Source organism: Thermobia domestica, chromosome 9 (assembly GCF_964235325.1).
Source record: "Thermobia domestica chromosome 9, izTheDome1.hap1.1, whole genome shotgun sequence".
NCBI lineage: Eukaryota > Metazoa > Arthropoda > Insecta > Zygentoma > Lepismatidae > Thermobia > Thermobia domestica.
The window spans coordinates 273,023,215-273,046,237 of record NC_137462.1 but is presented as its reverse complement, the minus strand read 5'-3'; the positions used below and the strand labels follow the sequence as shown (position 1 = coordinate 273,046,237).

Below are 23,023 nucleotides of genomic sequence, written 5' to 3'. Positions count from 1 at the left end.
TGGCTAAATATTTTGTGATGCGAATGTGTTCTTATATATATCTTCTTTCTCTTTCTTTTAGGTGCACCTCAAAATACGTATGACAAAGGTGATACCCCGCGGTTTGTGACGGTCGGTCAAACCTACCGAATAGTTACCGGAGATACAGTAGTTCTACCGTGTGATGCGGAAAACTTAGGTAAGTCAACACTATCATTCAGTCTTTTTTATTTTAAAATAATTTAATCACGAAGCATTGCGTTTTGTTTTCTTTTTTTTCTTTCTTGTTACTTTGTAATCGGAAGGACTCCCAATTAGTATCTCATTTAACAGTTCAAAACAATCAAAGGCTATGCATAATATCTGGAACAATAATACTCAACATTTTAATAAATTGTTCTTCATCAAATCGCACTATCCGAATAAGACTGTCGTAACTCAAAGTAGGTTTTAAGTTATTGTCAATTTTTATTATATAATAATAGTGACTTGTGTGTATTTAAGAAAAGTTTTCTCTACAACTATACTATATATATTTAAATAACTTTACAATTCCCAAAATCTTTAAAGATTTTTTTTTTTCGTATAACAACTTTTTCGTTACCTTTAACATTGACATTTTAGGGTTTTGAAGCTTTTCTATGCTTCGTGACGGGGAACAGTGTTCGTAGTTTGAGTCAAATTTCCTTAACGTGTGGGGAAATTTCGTAGGTGAACTAAATTTAGCAAAAAGGGGAAAAGGGATTTTTTTGATGAAACGTGAAAATCCAGATAAATTCTCGCGAAGACTGGCTGACTGACATGAATGTTTAAACTTTATTCTTCAGAAATGAACCAATACAATAGGGATTTTATGTGTGTGTGTTGGTTCACAGTAGCATAATTGGTCCCCGTTCATGGCTGGCTCTATTTTTTCTTTTTTCTTTCTTTCTTTCTTCTTTTGTAAAGTGAAGGAAAAAGTAAAAGAAACAGAAGTTAAAATCAAATATGGTTGCCACTTTCTTTAATATAAGTTGTAAATTGATCTTGTCATACTTCTGCCATAGGAATTGGACACTCAACAAACTCAGGAAAATTCGATAAAAAAAGGGAAAATTTTGTGTCAGCCAAGGAAAGTTTTCTTGATGAAACCTCCGAACACAGACGGGGAGTTTGAGGAAAGTTGTAAATGTTTGACAACCCTCCATACGATTATGTACCACACGGTTGCATAATCATCAGGTAACACACACATACAGCTTCCTTAGAATGACACTAAACAATGCCGAACAAGAAATTAAGGACACTTTTGGTGGGAATTATGTAGTGCAACCGTGAAATCGGGAAGAGACATAATAAAGCTTTGTAGAAAAATACATTTACATTATTTTTCCAGGTTCGATATTCAGTTGAATCAAATAGCCTTTTCTCGTGTTCGAATAGGCTTCTCTTGGCAAAGGAATGCTTAAAAAAAAAAAGCAATAAGTTACCACATTTATCTCGAAGCAGTTCAATTTGTTCTTAAAGCAAAACATTAAGGTATAACCATTAAATAACCTTTAATTCAAATACTTTCTTTTACTAAATACAATTGAATAAAAGAAGTGTTAAAATAATATCCCGCGTTTGACTTCAAGGCTTTGAGTAATTATCTCTCATTATTTCCTTTGGCTCATACAGCGGGACCTCTATAACTCGAACTTAAAGGGAATAGATAATAATTCGAGCTATCGAGCTTTTCGATTAGTCGAAGTTCGAGCTGTCAAAGTGGCCACAACAGAAATTCGAGATACCAAGGTTCTGCGTTCCTAATGAAAAGTGACTATATAATCTTTATAACTCGAATCTCTGTTCATTCATTTTTCTAAAATACTATACACAAACAAGACACAATTTAAATAAAATAAAATAAAATTCGGTTTAACGTTCCACGATTATGCCTGTTTGGCTACGGGAGACGATAATTAAAGCAAGCGAGTGATGATAGAACTGGTGGAATGAGAAAGTGGGAGGAAACGGGAATACCCCGAGAAAACTGAGGAGCACGATGTTGTCCACCACAAACTTACTTGCTGGGGAATCGAACTAGTGACCCAACGAACCAGAGGTAAACGCTCTACCACTCAGCCATCGTGTCCCTATATATATATAAAAAAATAATTACAGTACAGATTAGCAGCAATGACAGGACAAGAGACAATGACAATTTCGTAAAAACATAAAGTTATAGTTTCGAGTTATCGAGGTCACATCAAAAGAAATTCGACTTATAGACGTTCGCAGATATGGAAATTCGAGTTTTTAAGGATTTTAAATATGATTATGAAATCCTTAAAATTCGACTTATCGAGATTGTAATTTTTAAACATTTAACTTATAAAGGTTATTTTAACATTGAGTGTTATAGAGGGTTCAAGAAAATGTAAAAAAAATCGAGTTATCAATGATTTTAAGTTATCGATGTCCAACTGTATTAGTAATCCTGTACTAGTATGCATATGGATATTTTGTAACCGGAATCAGGCTCAGTATCCTTAATGAAATGATTCTTGCACTTCTTAATTTCAATTAGTCTTAAGCTATCTCTAGATTACACTCACATGAATTCGATCTTTCTAACCTCAATGAGACTCACGTTCTAGAGACCACATGCTCAATAGCCTCATTACTGAGGGCTTGGGCCCGCTATCTTATACTAGACTCGCCCTTACTCGGACTTGGCCTCTAAATCGAAATCTATTTATAGAGTTTGTGGGCAACTATTGAGATTGAGCTGGACTTACGTTTTAGGACAGCTTAGGCTTGTGCTTTCCTGGCGAGTTTTCCCATACACCCTTCAGGGTGTCTCAAAGTTGGAAACTACTACTGAACTATAGCTACATGTTATAGTGAAATAAACTCTGCTAAAAACAGTAAAGATGATAATTCGATTCCATATATGGAATATAGATACCTACCATTAAAATCACCTTTACCAGCGAGGATCTTAATGGATTGACTCCATTAATTAACTCGAACGACATAATTGCAGTAAGAAAAGCTTAATATCCTTTTATTATAGGCAATCAACATTTCTTTGCTACTGTGCAGGTTGCATAGAAGCTAGGGAACGTTATATATATTGTAAATGGGATATGGATAGCTATCTTTAAATTCATCGTTACACGTGAAAATGTTAATAGATTGATTCTGCTAATGAACTTGACCGAGTTAACCACTCTAGCTATCTTTTGCAAAAAAATAAGAGTTCAAGAAATCGCTCTCGTTCATTAGTTAATTTGTGGAATAAAAAACAAAATATTATGTACCCTCGCGCCATGTGAACTTTGTGGTGGACAAACACTGGGTGCGTGAGATTTCTCGGGGTTCTCCTGTCTCCTCCCATATTCATCAATCCACCATTTCATTCATTTTTCATCATCACCGTCTCCTTTAGCCTAGCCGGCATAACTGTGGGATGTAAAAACTTAATGGTTTCATTTCATTTCATTTACATTAGGTACTAATAATACAATCGTGTAAGCCCCATTGCCTCATTCTAATAACACAGACACACACATACACACAAATTAAAAGTTCTGTTCACCGGACTCCAGGCTACGGATTCGATGTATTTCGATACACAGAATCCAAATTTCGAAACCGTAGGAAGATCAATCGTGTCAGTTTTTTGTCATGAGCGAAAAACTTGAGCCATTTTGGATAGGGAGGATAGACGTACATAGCTATTTTTTTTAAAAAAAAAAAGTTCTGTGCACCAGTATGGATTCATTTTTTTTTTTTTTTTTTTACAGAATCAAATTTCAAAACCCCAGGACGACCGACCGAGTCAATTTTTTGTTATGGGCGGAAAACGTCTATCCTCTCTATCCAAAATCGCTCAAGTTTTTCGCCCATAAAAAGGAATTGTCCTGGGATTGATCAATCGTCCTGGGATTCTGAAATTAGGATTCTGTATAATATAACAAAATACATTAAATCCGTACTTTGGGGTCCCCTGCATAGAACTTTTATTTGTGTCTGAGTATGGCTGTGTAGTTAAAACGATGACATTTGATAATATCTATTCCTTACCATTTTCACTGCCAGAAAGTAATAATATTAATGCAGGGGTACCCACAAGGGGGGGCTATGACGCAAACTGCGTCATTGAAATATTTGGGGGGTTAAAATCTATAAATAAATACGTTTGAGGGGGTGTAAAAATTAATCGAAAAGATTTTTCTTTTTCATGGAAGAACACCTACGGATAGACAGTTGAGGGGGGAGTGCGTCATGGACATGAGGGGGGGCACCACTGATTAGTGAATACTTTATTTAATGATAAGCTCTTAAATTTAATAAAACATATTGCCCATTGTCCTATACAATGTGTTTTACAATATAGCTGAAAAGTAGAGAATATATTAACAATCATATATACAATTAATTTGACCATTGAAGGGAAAAGAGCGAAACAGCTTTTTATAATAGACAACATGTATATTTCATTTAATATATATATATATATATATATATATATATATATATATATATATATATATATATATATATATATATATATTTATCGCGATTAATAGTTTGTCATGATAGACGAAAAGACAAAGAGGAATACCACACAGAAGCAACAGCACATAATAAATAGTTTTCCAAAACAGAAAAAAATATAACATAAATTATAGATCAAAAAGAAATGTGGTACTATCAAAGTCTCACACATATCGTTCACATAACATGTAAACGGTACCACGCACCAATTTTCTCTCTCTCTCTCTCTCACACACGCACACAGAAACTGTGTGTGTTTCTGTGAGTCACATATCCATATTTCCGTAATGCAGGATGTCTGAAGTTTTGTCACGCAAATGCTAAACGATGCAAATGTGTCTCTGGTGTTTATTCAAGGAGTCTATATATGCAGGATTCCATTTATCTCCTAGTCCATTTGTTGTTGTTGTTTTGTTTCCTTTTTACATTGTTTTATTTTTTTTTACCAGGTAGTAATAGGTAGCAACTAGCACTCGTATACAGTTTATTTTTTTTATTTGTTTATTGAATCGTATATAATTAGCTCTACAAGATTGCCGTATGTGTTGACATACTCTGATAGAGATTATCAAAGCAGATTAAAAAATAAAAAAAGAAAAAAGAAAATAATCAATATTCTGAGTAAATCATAATAGTTGTTATCTGCATGCTTTTGTACTTCCTGCTCTTTATTTTTTATTTGTTTATTTTTATTCTTCTCTCCATTTGTTGTAATATGACAGCACATCCTTCTTTCATTTTCGATCTTGTCATTTTCCTCCCCCTCCCCTTACCACATAGCGTATTTATTGGTCCGTGTACATGATTGAAACCTCTTATAATTTTTTTTTTCCTCCGCTATTGATTTTACCATGTTCTGACCTCGAGCAAACACATAACTTTTGTTTCATGTTTTATTGTTATTTACTATTTGGATGTGTACGTACACATATATGGTCCTGAGACGACAATATGGGAAGAAAAAAGAAAACAAAGAAGCTAATTTGTAGACTCCTAGAAGGTGCTTATTATTCGTTCATTAGAGACAAAAGAGAACATAGAAGCGTGCGCCAGTTCATGTTCTCTTCTTCGTGGTCAATACTTTAGGTTAATTGTTTTCTGTTTCTCCGTTTTTTTCCCCCTGTCATTTAATGTCTACGAATACGAATGGATTTCATTACCAGGAAATTGGTGAGTGACCTAAATCCATAACAGCCTATATTGGTATTACGTATTCCGGGAAGATATATTGTCCGTTTCAATTATGTATTGTCATCATGCAAATATTCTGTAACTCACAAATAATAATAATAATAATAAGAAGAAGAAGAAAAGAAAACGTTAAGTAATTTCTTATTCTTATTTTCTTAACGAACTTAGAACTGTCAATCTTAGTAAAGACGTGTTTCTGTCTAAATTCTTCGAATAGAAAGTTCACGACCCGAAGAAAGTTACTTTGCTTATTAACTATTTCTTGTTTGTTTTAATCTATTCATGCTAAATGGCAATGACATCTGATAACAAATCACAACGAGTAATTATTGGTTATTCTTCTTTTCAGTTTATTTAAACGATTTCCTCCACTATTTTGATAACTAACTTACTAACTCTATGACTTATGCAACCCGGAGATACAATTTTGCGTTAACAAAAGCACTTTCATTGACTTCTCTCCTTAGACAACTGGACCAAGTTTCCTCTTTCATGTCCTATTTCTGCGAGAGCCATCGTAATATTGCCCTTCCATCTGCGCCTAGGTCTTCCTAATGGTCGTTTTCCGATTGGTCTTCCAGTTGAGATTTTGAAAGCGTTCCTACTTTCTTCCATACTGGGTACATGACCTGCCCACCTAAGTCTCCTAGACTTGATGATCCTAACAATGTTTGATAAATGGTGTAAATTATGTAGTTCCTCGTTATGAAGTTTCGGATTTTATTCTCAAGTACTTTCAATATGCGTTCTTCCCTCAGAGTAAGCGACTAAGTTTCCCAACCATACAGCTGATTAGGTATGATTATCGTCATATATATGTTTGTTGAAGTTCGGTGTTGTCCCTTTTTCAGCACCGAGAGTATTTTAGACAGGGACCTGGAGTTTAAGGTGTGATCCAGATCATCGTAACACGTTCAAATTTTAATACTGGAAGTCGAACCCGACACCGTACCCATTAAAGGCGAACGCGCTAGCGACTAGACCAACAGAGAGGACTAAACGGAAGCTCATCTATAGCCGAAATAAAGTATGTCACCATAAGGCTTCGTTAGGTACAGGGTTACTTGTATTTCTCTTATCAATTAAGAAAGGGAAATATAATTTCACGTACTTTGTATTGATTGTAAGCAAACTTTCGTAACGAAGAAAGTTTAATTTTATCAGTAGTTTTCGAGGTGTGGTAGCTTATCAAGAAAAGTTTGAACAGTTATGAGAAAAGGCAATAGAAATGTGAATATATGACCGTCTCAATATAAATGAATAGGAAAAGGGGACAATTTAACATAGTGGCGTAACTGCGAAACTTCCAACTGTTGTGAAACAATTGAAATCAGCTAGATACAATTGATATTTCGTAACAAGTTGAATACTTTGGACGCCAGGAGAGTGGCACCACTATGTTATTTATTTATTTATTTCAGTAGTGTTTATCGTGTATATTACATAACTGTTTCCGTTATTATGCAGAAATTGGTATTGAACGAATGTTCTGTGTATTGAGTGTTGCATGTATGTTTACGCTGGGCTAATAATGAATTCCTATATAATGAAGATTCCATGAAAACAAAAAAATATAGCTTTCTTTGAAAAAAAACTCAAGGAAGATGGACGAGGTGTACAGAAACGCGTGATTTCTTTCCTATTTTACCTTCATCCGGCGCCCTGTGTCTGGGTTGACCAAACGGTCAAGTCTTCCCACTCCCACACTATGCCATGGAAGAGCACATCACAAATGGTTTGTATTTTCTGACCAGGTGCTAATTGTCTCTGCATGCAATAATTCGTGACGAAATCTCGTGCCTTCACTTTTAATTCCTTTTTTTCTTCTTCTTCTTCTCGTTCTAGCTTATTTTTTTCTCTCTCTCTCTCTCTCATCCTACGAGCGAAAAATATTAAAACGAACTAAGGGAATAGAATTTGCTGGGGTAAAAAAAAAAAAAAAAAAAAAAACGTGGGACAAAATGGAACAAATCTAAAATAAAAACAAAGTTAAGAGTATTCCTGTTTATAAATCGAGATAGAGCATGTGACAATTTATCTAATGGCATATCGACGTAGAGAGAAAATCCAATCTCATTTGTAATTACGTGGTCTAGGTTAGCCGTTATTTCTGTCTTATTTTCTTCTTGCTAGCATTAGTTTAATGAGTAAATAGAAATGTACGTAACGTGTTTGTAAAACAGTTTTTATTTTTTTAAAAAAAAAATATGTTTATATGGCACATTTAATCTTCATTATTAATGTCAATAAGTCTTTTGTTTTTGTTTTTATGTGTTGAATTACGAAAACAACAAAAACAAAAATGAAAGGAAATCTTTACGTTTAACGTCCCACGATTATATATCTTTTAGGCTAAGGGAGACGGATGATTTAGGCAAGTGAATAATGATGGAAAAAATGGTGGAATGAGAATGTGCGAGGAGATGGGAATTTTTGGAACATGAAAATGGCACAAAGTGCTTACAAATGTGACACAGACTGTTGCTAGGGAAAAATGAATGTTAGTCTGTGTAAATAGAATGCAGACAAGATACAGTTGAACGATATATTGATTTTGTGAATTAAGATTACGTAGAAGATTATAAATAGTAAGAAATATGAAAAAATGAAATAAAATCTGTAAGTTTTACGTCCCACAGTTACGCTGGTTAGGCTAAAGGAGACGGTGAGGATGAGAGAAATGGTGGAATGATGAAAGTGGGAGGAAACGGGAGAACCCCGAGAAAACCCACGAGCACGGTGTTTGTCCACCACAAAGTTGACAAAGCGCGAGCTGGGATCGAACCCAGGACCCCAAGCACCGGAGGTGAACGCTCTACCACTGAGCCACGGCGCCCCCGTAGTAAGAAATATGATCACGATTGAAAGTTATGTTAAGAGAAACAGTTTATGAATAGTATAGATTTAAAAGGTTCAGGAAGTAATCACGGCACAGATTAAGAATAAAGGATAATAGAAGATTTCAGTCTTGTGTATTTGCAATAGATTTTAATAGGAGTACGAGTACATTCAAAAACCCCACGAAAAAACTTATTTAAGATATATTCTAATCCTATCCTAACTTTACATAAAATAACATGAACGTACTCATTGACATAGAATAACGGGTACTTCCGGTTGACAGAAAAGTTGATTTTTGGCATGATTGGAGCGTTTCGGGACTAACCCACTGTTGAATCCAAGATATGATCAAGGGAGGTACTAAACCGTACTTTGACGCTTTATCTAGTGTAAAGCGGGATTGAAGCTCATTTTATCCAGTGTATACCTGAGCATAAAGGGGGGCTATAGCTCCTATTGCCTCCCTTAGATTCATCACTGGACTAACCCATATGAAAATTATTAAAATTGAATATTTTTAATTTTTAGGGGGTCTAAAGGGGCAATGAAGAAATTCCCCAGTTATTTAAATGGGCTTTTTTTTTTTTTTGGACCTATAATGTCATGTTTTAGGTACTTAGAAAAGGAATAAAAACTTGAAATTCGGTATACTTGTACGTTTTCATTAGCGTTACCTAAATAAATAACCAAAATTTTAAAAAATCCAATTTTAATGTGGTTTTATGGATAATTGAAAAATCTTTCCAATGTTATTTATATGGAACATCTTTTACCCCCAAAGTGTTCAGACACTTCCAGCACGATTAGAATGATGAAATTTGGGATGATTATAGCCTTACAAGACTAGCCCACAGAAAAACTGCCAAAACTGAATATTTTTGGTTTTTGGAGGGTCTAAAGTTGAGATGAAAAATCTCCATGTTATTTAAATGGGCCTTTCCTTGGGATACAAAATCTTATCTTTTAGGTAGTAGTTGAAACAACTAGAGAAACTTGAATTTCGGTGGAATTGTGGGTTTAAGAGGCGCGAGACAGGAGACTGAGCTACGAGGGGGGGTCTGAGGGGTAGGCTCACAGGTGGCCAAAGGCTACTTATTATCACTGTTTTCCTCTACATGGATCAATATTGAAGCCGGAGGAAACAGACTTTTCAGAACTCTTTTCACAAACAGCCACCGTAAAAGTTTAGCCCTGGGAGACCAAAATTCAATAAATATATATGTATAATAAAAATTGAACATGTGTATATGAGTGTATGTGCAAAGAGAGAAAAGAGATATGTTCATATGAAGCTAAGTAATATGAGTACGATATTCCCCCCCCCCCTATATTGTTGAACATCAAAGAAGATATAAACAACCGTATATTGAAAAATATTCACGTTCAATTATCCTGTTCCCAGTTACGTAAAATTGCGTAGAAGTAATTTGATCTCAAGGACTCTTGTTCATTCTCATAAAAAAAAAAAAAAAATCATTGCTGCCAATTTCCAGTACTCTGCTTTTCCTGTAATCAGCTATTTTAGCTACGATTCTTCCTTTATTTTGAATAACATGTTAACGCAATTCCCAATTATTATGATTAAGTCCACCAGCTACGACCTGAAAGCTGTTTGCGGCACTAAAAATAAAGTTATTACCAATATTAAGAAAGTTCATATAGGAGTTCCACAAGGATCTTCATTGGGATCACTCCTTTTCAAATGTTTATTATCATCTCTTTAGAATTAAAGATGGTAATATTGATGTAGCTTATTATCAAACTACTAAAAAGTTGGTTAATTGTTGTGGAGTGTCTTCAAAGAGCATTTAATGACTACTATACTATTAGGCTCGGTTAATAGAACTAAAATGTCAATTATTAAAAGTCATATAAAAATAGCCCATACATAAGGAAAGAAACTATATAAGTGGGCCATAGCATCGATTTCCGACGCCATTACTTTGAAATCTTTTAAAATGAAGTACCATCCCAATTATATCGGTATGCTGAATCTTTACTGCAAGATTTGTGTTCTGCTAGAAATCGAATCCAGGACTACACAACTCAAATGCATGTGTTAATCTATAACTAACTAACTCTATGATCTATTATTATTATTAGGTATTCTGCTTTTCGGCAGGTCCTGGGACTAATGAGGATTTTTCTTTTTTTCAATTTTAGATTTGGGCTTGAAAATGTTTCTTCCACTTTTGTCGATCTTCAGCTTCCTCTTTTAACTCCCAATATTTTCTCCTATCTTTCAAATCATCGATCAGCTGTGTTATTATTATTCCTCGTTTCCCTTCCATCTTTCCTTTTATGGCGGTGTGAAGAAGACAATTTCTTCTCAAGATGTGTCCAATCCAATTGGCCTTTCTACGAAGAATGGTGGCTAGAAGTGTCCTCTTCTCTCCTATCAGTTTTAAAACATCTTCGTTTGTTACTCTCTCTGTCCATTTTATCTTCTCCATCTTCCTCAAACACCACATTTCCAAGCTCTCTAAATATTTCTTCTCTAACTTCTGTAATGTCCAAGTCTCTGAACCATACAGTCCAATACTCCTTATATATCACTTGACCAACTTCTTCTTAAGTCCAATATTGAGCCTGCTAGTTAAGAGTGATCTTTTCTTGTTGAATGCTTCTTTAGCTATGGCAATTCTTGATCTGATCTCTTTGGTGCAGTAAGCGTCTCTCGTCAAAATATTTCCCAGATACTTGAAATTATCGATCTGTTCAACTTCTCTTTCTTCTACTCTGATCCGTAAGGGCGTGTTTCCACGGAATATTCTCATGACTTTCGACTTTTTGATGTTAATTTCCATTCCATACAGTTTTCCAGTGTCAACTATTTTGTGAATCATCTCCTGTAGTCCTCCTTCGGTTTTAGGTATTATAACCGTATCATCCGTATTTATAGAACCCGGAAGTCAGTGCTACGTTCACAAAAGCTCTCCATGACTTCTGTCCGTAGCCAACTGGATCCAGTCTACTTTGTATTCCTATTTCTGCAAGATTCATCTTAATATTGTTCTCTCATCTGTGCCTAGGTCTTCCTAATGAACGTTTTTCGATTGGATTTCCAGTTAAAATTTTCGAAGCGTTCCTACTTTCTTCCATCCTGGCTACATGACCTGCCCACCTGAACCTCTTAGACTTGATGACCCTAACAATGTTTGGTAAACGATATAAATTAAGCAGTTCTTCGTTATGAAGTTTCGGCCAAACCCCATTCCCATGCCTCTTGGGTCCGAATATTCGTCCCAAGATTTTATTCTGAAATACTTTCAGTCTGATTCATCCCTTAAAGTAAGCGGCCATGTGTCGTAACCATACAGAACAACAGGCATGGTTTTGTTTTATGTATGTTAAGCTTCAAATTCATCGACAGAATTCTCGTCGATAATAATCATTCTTTAAAACATGTAAGAAATAGAAACTAAAAAAAATCTTAAAAAGTACACTACAATCAGTTGAAAAATAATTAATATAAACGAAATTATTAATTACATGGAAAACTATAAAAATATGTTATGTGAATTCCGAATGCTGTCTTTATATGATAATTAATGTAACGCCTTCTTCACTGTGCCAGGACATTGGTATGAAATATTGCTTCATGCATTATAGTATGAAATTTTAAAAGGTGGAATTTCGAATTTTTTTAGATCTATTAGATTATTTTTTTTTAAATATTTATCATTTATGTCTTTTTGTCTCCATAGAACGACTCTTTCGAAACGACGATAGTGGGCCTATAAGATATTCTAATTTCTTGTAAGTTTTATATAGAAACTAATGTATGTTGTAAATTTACAAGGGACTAACGTCAATTAACCTCTTCGCTGAATTAAAATAAGAAAAATTAGCAATATGTTTTGTTAGTCAGTCATGTTTTACTATTACTGAAGCACTCTCTGATATATCCCTCCTTCTCCTCCCCTAAGTTGCAGGGCTGAATTTGGATTTAAATGGCATCGGAAGTGTTCACTTAGCGACCCCGAAAACAATTCCATCAGGAAGTCGCGGTCGGAAAGAGGGATTGCCGCCGTCGACGGTGGTAGGCCGCCGGAGGCAGCCGGTACCTGTTCGCGGCGGCACGACGATCTACTTGTTCAAAGTTGCAGACCTTTTGCCGCGGCGGCAATGCGGTCGGAAATCGTAAAATAAAATACCCTTTGCCGACTGTTGCCGACCGTCAGAGTCGGCAAAAAAGTCGGAAAGGCCTCTTTCCGACCCTCTGCCGACTCCTTATGAGCCGGTCTCTTTTCGATGGCGGCGCCGGCGCATTTAATGCTCATTTCCGGCTGTTTGCCGACTGCTCGACAAGGCAACTATTCGTCGCGGTCGAAAACCGCGCGGAAAGACGCCGGTGTCCGGCGCCGGCAATCCGACCGCGGCATCTGGTCGGCATGGACAAATTGTCCGATTGTAGGCGGCAGGATCCTGATGGGGAATGGATTCGGCGCTAATATCGGTCATTTTTAATTATTTTTATATATCTTCCCCTCCCCTCCTCTAAGTTGTATCGTCAAAGTGAAATGATGAAAACCATCCCAGGTTCGAACCTAATCTATGTTGAAAATTTGTTCCGAGATCGGTCGGATGGTTCAAGAGTTATTAGGTCATAAACATAGTCACTTTTATTTTAATTTATATAGATAGATAGATTAGAATTTCATATATTGTTGTTCCCGAAGAATCATTGGGAATAGACAAAACGATTTACGTGTCAAAAAGAAGTCCGTTTTATGGATCTTAAATTTTCTAGATTTTACCTTCTAGTTTTCCCAGTTACAAGATATGAAATCAGATTATCATGGCCTTTTCTACTGCACTATATATATATATATATATATATATATATATAACTTCCACGTGAGTGTATCACAGAAACTTTAAAATGTGTACTTTCTAAAATATACTTTATGTAACACTTCTTTCAGTTTTACGAAAAGTGATCAACTAATGCGAGATGATGTTGATAATTTGCGACCTCGTATGACATTTACGCTCTCAGTGAAAGAGGAAAGAGTGGTTTTATGTGCACTGTATACATATATATATGTGCACACACACACACACACCACAAGAAATAGATGCAGAGGCTGTAATTTGTAAATAAAACTTTAAATTTGAGTTCTTTTGCGCAACGAACTTAGCTTAAGGCTTTAAGAGCTAACAGCAGAGAGACCAAATAAGAACGCTGGCGTGCTTCTAAGCCATTACCGTATATTCGTGGCTAAAATAAGAGGAAAGGGAGTTTCTTGATTTACATTTCCTAGTTAATTGGCGTTTTCTTGCAGCCACACTTTTAAAGTCATTAGACAGATGTTTTCAGTAGTTTTAAGCATCTAGCATGCAGAATAGTGATGTTGGAATATCATTTATAATACCGTCTAATTTGGAATCAAAACTATTTAGTTATTAATTTCACATCAATTAAAAACATTCTTTTAGCGTAAAAGTAAACTGGAATAGGGAACATAAAGCAGCTAAGATAGTTGAAATTTGTGAGTTGGTTCATTATATCAATGTTTATGAGCACAAAACAATAGCGAATTAAGCACTTTGATTTTGTGTTGTTAAAAATGACGTAGGTTAATGGTTTGTCAGTTCTAGGGAATTTTAACCCATTAGTGCCCAGAATTCCCCAGTGGTATTTTGAAAAGTTTCTTTTCGCCTATTTGGTTTTAATAGTACTCTAAAATAGAAATTAGAATATTTTTGAAAAATATTTTTTTTTGTCTTTTAGGCCGGCAACTTAAGTTGCCAAATGGCACATACATATTTTTTTTTTAAAAAAGGAACATTTTGGAAAGTTACAATTTTGAGGGAGAAAATACACTGCGAAAACATAACTATTAAAATCAAGTTAATCCCTCCTTTACAGACCTTCAATCCTTCCTTCTGGAGTCTTTGAAATCAATCCAGTTGAGTCTTTCTCCTCAAAACACATTGTAGCTAAAAACAGTGCTAACCTTACGTCAATATATAATACAAAGAAAATGCAACGATGCTATGACGAAACAGACTCCAAAGTAACTTTACGGTTAAAACCAGCAATTCCAATCCATGAATTTCTGCGCTATAACGAAAAATTGCCGTGGCAACTTAAATTGCCAAGGGGACACAATGGGTTAAATTCGCATGTTTCATTATTATTTCTAGAACTGGGAGGAACAAATAATTGTTATAGCTAACATGTTTGTCATAACTTTCTCTTCCCTCTTTTTCCTTCCACCGTACCTTCTAGCACGTCCTTCATGACACAGTTCTCTTTCAAGCAAAGTTCCAACCAATTCCTTTTCTTATTTTTAATTAATTGTTCTTTTCTACCCTGGGATTCTTAACCATTCCTTATACCGTTCGACCCAGCTAATTTACATAAATAATCTCCACACCCATATTTGGACAGCCTCTAATTTTCGTTCACAGATATGAACTAAATAGTAGTTGAAAATTCACATAAAAATTTGTAATATACCTACAAAAATTACATCCTTTAATCAAAGATATATTCAGGGAAGGGATATTTCAAACTAATAACTGTTGAGTAAGTTTAAAAACTAGCTAATACTTCTTGTGAGGTGGGGATACATATAAGGAGAAATTAGGGAGAAGTATAATTGGCGAGAGAAGGTTGGGCACCTCTATGGTCACTGCGTTTGCTCCTCTTCTGAAGGCAGAAATTTGATAAATGTTGCATGAACGCATACACCTACCCACACAAAGACATCATCATCAATAACAATAATAATAATAATAATAATAATAATAATAATAATAATAATAATAATAATAATAATAATAATAATAATAATACATTTCTCTATATAATGATTAAGGATATACAAATATTCTTCTATACCCTAATTATCTATATGATATATGTAGCCAGCTCTTTTCTTTTCTAACGAGCAATTTCCCGTTTATTCGTGGATTTTGTTCTTTTTCTGAGAGCTGGCAGCGTGTTCTCTGCATACGAAGAGATGCTGGTCGCTCCCAGCTTTTTCGATTATCCTCATACATATTGCGGCTTCACGTGAGGCTGAAAGGAGCCCCGCCACTATTTATCGCCAGATTAACTATTTCGCGGTCCGCGAGCGCGCTAGTGGCAGCTGGGTAGTACGCTTTTAAGTAGAGAGAAAGAGATCTGAAGCTAACGCTTCTGGGGAATGTAGGACAATCTTTTTCGTTAGAGTGATTCTCTATACTGGAGTAAACCGGCAACGCTATACTATTTAGGACTATTTTTGCTAAAATTAGAAGTCAATAGATACGTGGCATATAAACTATGAAGCTATTTTAATTGATATTGTACGGAACTTGGTTGAACGCACGTAGCTAGGTACGGTCTTGTGTCAAAAAAATGTTCTCACTACCTATCTATTTATTAAAATGCTACAAGAGCAATTAAAAGCGCCTGAGCTCCAACCTATAACTTTATCTTTCAAATATTTCATTTACGGTTATGTGTGATTTCACGTTTAACAGAGACAAACATTTTAAGTATTTGTAATTTAAATAGTCCAAATTAGTTAACTACATCTTTTTCATAAAGTTTATGATATAAAATTATTATTCAAAGCCTTTGTATTTTAATAAGCCTTCTCTAAAATCAATGCATGTGAATTGTGCTTCCATCTTCAGAGTTCTTTCAAACTATATATGTTTATATGTTTGTGGTCAAACCTTTCGCAAATGAGATCTCGGAAACTACAGGCTCTAGAAAGATGACGTTTTCACTGATCGATTGGAAATTTTGCGTAGATTGTCCAGTTCGAATTGAATATTTAAAAAAATGGCCATTATTTCTTTACTACATTTTTTTTAGGGTATACTGGAAGCGTTGAAATTAAAAGAGAAAAAACTAAAGCATCATATCATATGTGTTATACATTCCAACACCACAATGTTGTATATTGGGGTTGTATATGTATCAGGCGTTGTTCCATGGTCAAATAATACTTAAAAAGGAAGGATAACCGTTTCTCAAGTCTTAAGATAAATCTTTATTTTTTGAGTGTTTTGCCCAATGAACACCATATATAACTGACATTATAATTAATTGTATATGTAATGTATTTGCTTATTACATACTGCATGCAAGAAGAAAGAAAACACTGGTCATACATGAATTAGAAACTCCAACCGGAAGCAGGCTCAAATCTTGAAAAAAAATAATCGAAAAAATCTCCCCTTTATGATATCCCTTGCTGATTTTTATCAACACGTCCTTCACTTGTGTCTGTAAAGGGACATATACAGATGTTGTGAGGAATAACAAGGAGATTCATGCTCATATGTGAATACAGCGCTGTGTAGAGAGCGCAGGTTCAGCTCGTTTATCTGTAACAAACTCTGTGCTATTATCTTTAAACAGAACAGTGGCGGTTCTTTAGGGAAATCACACTGCTAATTATAAATTTTATTGCTACAAGTTTTAAGATTTCATATGAAGGTTTCTTTTTCAGTTGAAGAAATGTTTTTTTTTTATGAAATGAAATAAAATCTTTCTGTTTAACATCCCACGATTATACTCTTTAGCCTAAGGGAGCGGACAAGGGCGCCCATCAGGGGGGGCAAGCTGGTATGACAGTCGTCACCCCTCACAATTGTGTATGTATTATTAAATAAAATTTGTATTTTTATTTTTTGTTTCACTTTGTATGTATTTTTTTTCTCGTGTTCTGTTTGGAGTCTGGATAGAGAAGAATATCTTTAAAAAAAAAACAGAGCAGTGGTCATCTCACTGAAGATCCGAGGACCCTTGCTGTCACCATGGCAATTTATCGCTCTCGGGTGGCGGAGAAACCCAAGCCATTTTAACGGACACACAAACACACCCACACAGAGAGAAGAAAATTCAAAAATTAACAGAAGAGAGAGAAAGACAAGATTTTAAAAACTAAGTCAGTTGCTACAGGAAGCGTGCAGCGAGAACACAAGACATAACGATTTCTTCACAACGCCTTTGCACACATATGTATATTTTTATTTATCGTTATTATACAAATATGTTCAGGAAATAAATACTCATAGTTAGTGTCGTAGCAACGAAGGTGCTGATATCCCGAATTCCTGCACAACTTGAACTCTCTCTCGTATTGAAATGGACAGTTTGTGTGTGTATAAAATGGTACTCTGTGTCTTCTCCAAAAAGCGAGTGCAAGGTCCAGCTGGATGCTTTAACACCGGACTCCAAGTGGGACATGAGGATTCTACGTGTCGTGTAAAATTAAAAGACTAGGTAGGATCTATACTTGCTTTCCTATTGGGAGGCGTTTTCCATTTTCATATAAATCTTTCTTGGCACGAATACTTTCAAGACGCCCAAAGGGACGCCAAATAATTTGTATTATATGGGTCAGTTTGGAAGTGTCCAGATGATCGAAATGAGACTTCTGTTATCATTTTTTAAATTGCCCCTTTTCTTGACCCATTTATTCAGATGTTGACTACCACTGACTCAACAGTCATTTGCCCGCGATTGAAGTGACAAAAGAACATAAATGTTTGAGGGATTTTTAGTGGCCAACTTCCCAGAAACGCTACTCATTTTTTTTAATTTAAAGTTTGATCATGCAGTGATAAACTTATTTGAAGTACATTTTTTTGTGTGTGTGTTTTAGAGAGAATCCTGAAATGAATTATGAAAAGTTTCAAGTGCAGTTAAATCATCGTATCTTCATCACTACGGAAACCAGCTTTATTTTTTTTCATTTTTTTTCTATTTTGGAAACATCAGTTATTATACATAGTCATTGTTAATTAATATAATCTATAACAAAATCGAAAAGTAACTTACGTTAAATTATTTTAAATAATAACTTCAGAATATAATTGGTCATTATTAAGTTATTCAGCCCCTAAGATAAAAGGTATCTCAAGGGACAGGAATAGATTTTACTTTAAAACAAGAAATATTTGTTTTGTTATTGATAGACTACTACTACACTTCCATTGTGTTGGAAAGAAAGTATCTCAGATAATTTTTGGTTATTGTACGAAGTATAGAAAATGGAATACATATGACGAAATGTGTGTAAGCAAACATAAAGTATTACGATTAATTTTAAAATCATATTTAAACTTTAGTCTCTTTCTATAGGTAGTTGTTAGAGAAAATAGGCGTCGACGACCTAAAGTAATGTAGAGTATAAATATTGGCCAAGAAAGATCGATCTCTAGAAGTACATTTGTGATTTAATTTCCTGTGTATTGATTTATAGTAATGTATGTTTATGTCAAGTGTGAATCATCTATGTCAAGTGTGTGAATACAACTATGGTATTTTTGTATTAGTATTAACTAGTATTATTAGTTTGCTCTCAGAAATATAAAGCAAATTATGAAATTGAATTATATATACTCTAAAAATATATCATTCACTATACTTCATTTTCCTTGTCAATCTTCTTTCAAGTAACTCAAAATTAAAGGTCATGACCCCTATAATCTTAAATTTTCATTAAGCAATATTCTATCTTGCTATTCTTCTATACTTTTCTAAAAGTTTTCCGTCATTTAAGTAACTGATCAAACTAATCAAACATAGATTCGATTCTGGTATTGTCAATGCAAGTAATTGGTATATGATAGGGAAACTATTCAAATTTATCAAATGAAATATGATAATTAACTTGTAATTTAAAATCTTGTTACAAACTTGCATTTTAATTAAAGAATCGTAATATAATTTAAAAACCGTTTGTATTAATATTACATATCAGCATTATGTAATTTTGCAGACATTCAAAATTTAGAAAGCTATTTCAATGTTCATGTAGTAAATTCATTTTTTTTAAATTAAGAACCTTCACAGCAAAAGTTCAATAGAAGGTCATTTTTTTTTAATGCAAATGTTTTCATCAAATGTTGTTACCTGTTGCTATTTTTCTTATATAAAATAAAATAAGAATTCTCTCAATGTTATCCAAATTCAGTGTTATCTTTTCTATTCAATCAAGTTCAGATTCCCTCTAATCTCAATTTAGGCAGAATAACAAAGCTTTGAGTATTGCTACATAGGGATCTAGCTGAGCTGACTTTCACTTAAAACATTATTTTTTTTTTATTTAATTAACTTGGCAATATTCTTCGTTAATTAATTTCTAATAATTTTTCTGGCTACCCATTTTCGTTTTTGTATAAATTATACAGCACAATGAAAGTCAGTGCAGCTATTCCCAGAAAATCGAAATTAGAGAAACATTTTCCTTTTTCAGCCATGCAGCATGTGTTATATGAAAGAAGATCGGGAGCAAAGCATTTTTTTTGGCACTTGCAATTTTTTTTTTATTCCACTTTTAAGACTTTCCTTTCTCCAAAGCCCTGGAATCCGTTCGGAGAGGGGTTGGTCTAGAAGTGAAGTAGGAGGGGAAGTCATATTTAGGCAGCCCAGCGAACGAATCCTCGCATCTGTAGCGTTTTCAGCTGAACCGAGGTTCGACTCCAGTCGGACTCAAACCCCGGGAAAGCTAAACGTGAAACTGGGGCGTTTACACCCCCCCCTTTAGAGGAAATTGTGCTTCGGAAGATCGAAAACCGAATAGGTTTTTTTTTTTAGAATAGTTACCGTAAAATTTGAGACTACATTTGAAATGTCGCTTATACTTGCCTCCTCTTGGAAACCACAACATGGGCGCCCTTGGAGATGGATGATTTAGGCAAGTGAATGATGATGGAAGAATTGGAAGAAAGAGAACGTGGGAGGAAACGGGAGTACTCCGAGAAAACCCACGGACACGCTGTTGTCCACCACAATCTTGTTTGGCTGAGAAACGAACTAAGGACCTCACGCATTAGAGTTAAGTGGTCTACTACTGAGCTACAATGGCCCCTCCCTGAATATTTTTTGTTTAAAAAAACTTAGTTCGCAGTTGAAGATACACAGTTAGCATTCCCTATAGACTTTCAGTACGCCTAAGTGGTGTTTTACGAAAAGTAACAATGCTGGAGAAGCTACGTAGAACATTAAATACATTTACTTATGTGTGCACACACACACAACACATACACAAACACATTTTATTCTATTTTTTCATGCACGGCAGACATACAAGAAAAGGCTGTTGTTCTTTTGAAAATTATATATATGAGAGATACGTTATTGTTCTTATTTTTTTCCCCTTTTTTTTCGTTTTCCACCAGATTATTCGCGTAGGGCACACAAGACAATTCTTTACACAAGAGTCATAAAAGAGGAAGTAATTGTCGGCTAAGTGTTTACCACAACATAGAGAGATAAGCGAAGAAGAGAGTTTTACCCAAAAAAAAAATGAAAAATAAAAACTAAAGAGCTACCTCATTAAGAGGAAAAGTTAAACTAAATGAAAAACATTGCTTATTTGCTATGCCTTAAGGAGTCAGTCAACCACATTCTTCTTCTACTTTCTCCCCAAGCAAATGCGGTGGGTGGTTGTGGAGGGGGGTGGGTGGATAAAAACAGAAACAAGCCATAATAGTCGCATATATATTCATCCTTAACTTATACCCGGTAACAGTAGCTAACATGTATCCACTTGGAACGATATGGAAAACGCTAGCTAACTCCTAGAATATAGTATACAGGATGGCGAGAAAGAAACAGAAAAGAATGGCTGTATGCTTTGTTATACTACACACACACACACACACACACACACACACACATATATATATATATATATATATATATATATATATATATATATATATATATATATATATATATATATATATATATATTCGAAAAAGCACTTTAACCAAGCTGTCTCCTTAGGGAGTTACTTGCTTGCTTGCTTTTACGGCATTTCAACGTCTTCTATTTTTACCTTCTTCTCTCTGTTATCTTTGCAGTTTCTTCTTGCTCTCTATGTACGTATGAATGGATAAACACTTTGTACATGTTTAGAAGAAAATCTTGTATTTGTAGTATACATGATCATTATTACACTGTGTTCTTCCTTTTTGCAATGATACGTTTTTCCCCATTTGAAAGGTAACGACCATAAAATACTGCTGAAAATGGTAATTTTTCATTATTTTGAAAATGAAATGGAAGTATACGAGAAGTGTTCAAAAAATTTCGAACCTTTGGTTGGCAAAAATACATTTATTGGTTTGGAAATTCCACAAAAGGTCCAGGAAGGAAGTGATACAGCGTTTCCCAACCCTTTTTCAACTTGCGGCACACTACGGGTGTAACTTGAATTCTTGCGGCACACTCATAGATATTATTATTATTTGCAAATATAAAATACCATGGTAATTTTTTTTCTGTGATTACTGATTTACTTCTCACAGAGATGAAATCTCGATCACTGGTTTTCCCCTATGCTAATTCATTATGCTTATTTTTTATTATAATTTTAAAATAGAAAACAATTGCAAGAAATAAAGGACTCAGATTTTTAAAAATACGTTTTCTTTTTCGCTAAGACCGAAGATCACTAAATAGCGAACGAACAAACAAATGTTTTGTAATTTTAACTTTGCTGTTTCAACCAAAACCGGTGCATATTATTGCAATCACACAGCTTGCGATGCGTTAAGTCAAAACACACCTGTTGAACAAAGTGTTGTGCTGTCATTCACATGCGAATGAGTGTTCTACGAACGTTCACTTGACGCGTACCGTACAAGTGCTTCCATTTCTCGGTGTTAGTATGACTCTCAATTGAAACGTAACATAGCAGCTAACCGTGGAAATGTATACAAGCCGAAATACTGTCTGCTACACAGTAATAGATGTAGAATAATATATTACAATTGCAGTAATTTTTTTCATGGTAGAAATTCATAGTAATGTGAAATACAAAAATATACATTTTTTTCCTATGTCTTGTAATTTGGTTGCTATAGAATTAATAATTTGTTTCGATTTCCTCCCGGCACACCAGCGGTCCATTCACGGCACACCGGTTGGGAAACGCTGGAGTGATACAACAACACTTAAACTATATTTATTACTGTAAAATATTGTGTAATATCTTTCAATATCTTTAAAGTTGATAAATTCTCTTCATTGTGTTCGTACAATTCCTTTATCAATTTATAGTTTTATTGTACTATTAATAATGTAATACTGAAGCAAGTGTTATGAGATCTAAGACTTGGGTAAACTAGTGATGTCCACGAGACTAGAAAAAAATTCTTATCTCGTCTCGAATTCTAAAATACAGTTCTTGTCTCGACTCTTGTCTCATTTTCAAGATGAGACAATAAATTTATGTTGTCTCATGGTTAACAGTAGTGCCCTCTGTAGCAGTTATTGCGAACTCGTCGACTTATGGCGTACGAGCGCTTTTCTACAATCTGAGCAAAGCGGAGAGAAAACACAATGAGGAAAGAAGAGGAAATCATTAGATAGGTAAATGAGTTAACACAAGTCTTGGCAGTGCACGCGTAGTCTGTCTTTTTTTTTTTAGAAACGTCTGCCTCAACCGTCTTTTCGAAAAATCTGTCACCACTTTCTTTTAGAAATGTCTGTCACTACTATTTTTTTAAAAAAAGCCTA

The 23,023-nt window shown here is 34.7% G+C and overlaps 1 protein-coding gene across 2 annotated transcripts in view; it reads left to right on the top strand.

Moving 5' to 3' along the window:
• Window positions 1-23,023, top strand: part of LOC145660698 (limbic system-associated membrane protein-like) — a 1,132,467-nt gene that overhangs the window by 565,287 nt on the left and 544,157 nt on the right. For both annotated transcript variants that reach the window (XM_081726051.1, XM_081726050.1), the window contains exon 2: window positions 62-178. In XM_081726051.1, the coding sequence (XP_081582177.1) occupies window positions 62-178 (117 nt within the window). The remainder of the gene's footprint in view (window positions 1-61; window positions 179-23,023) is intronic.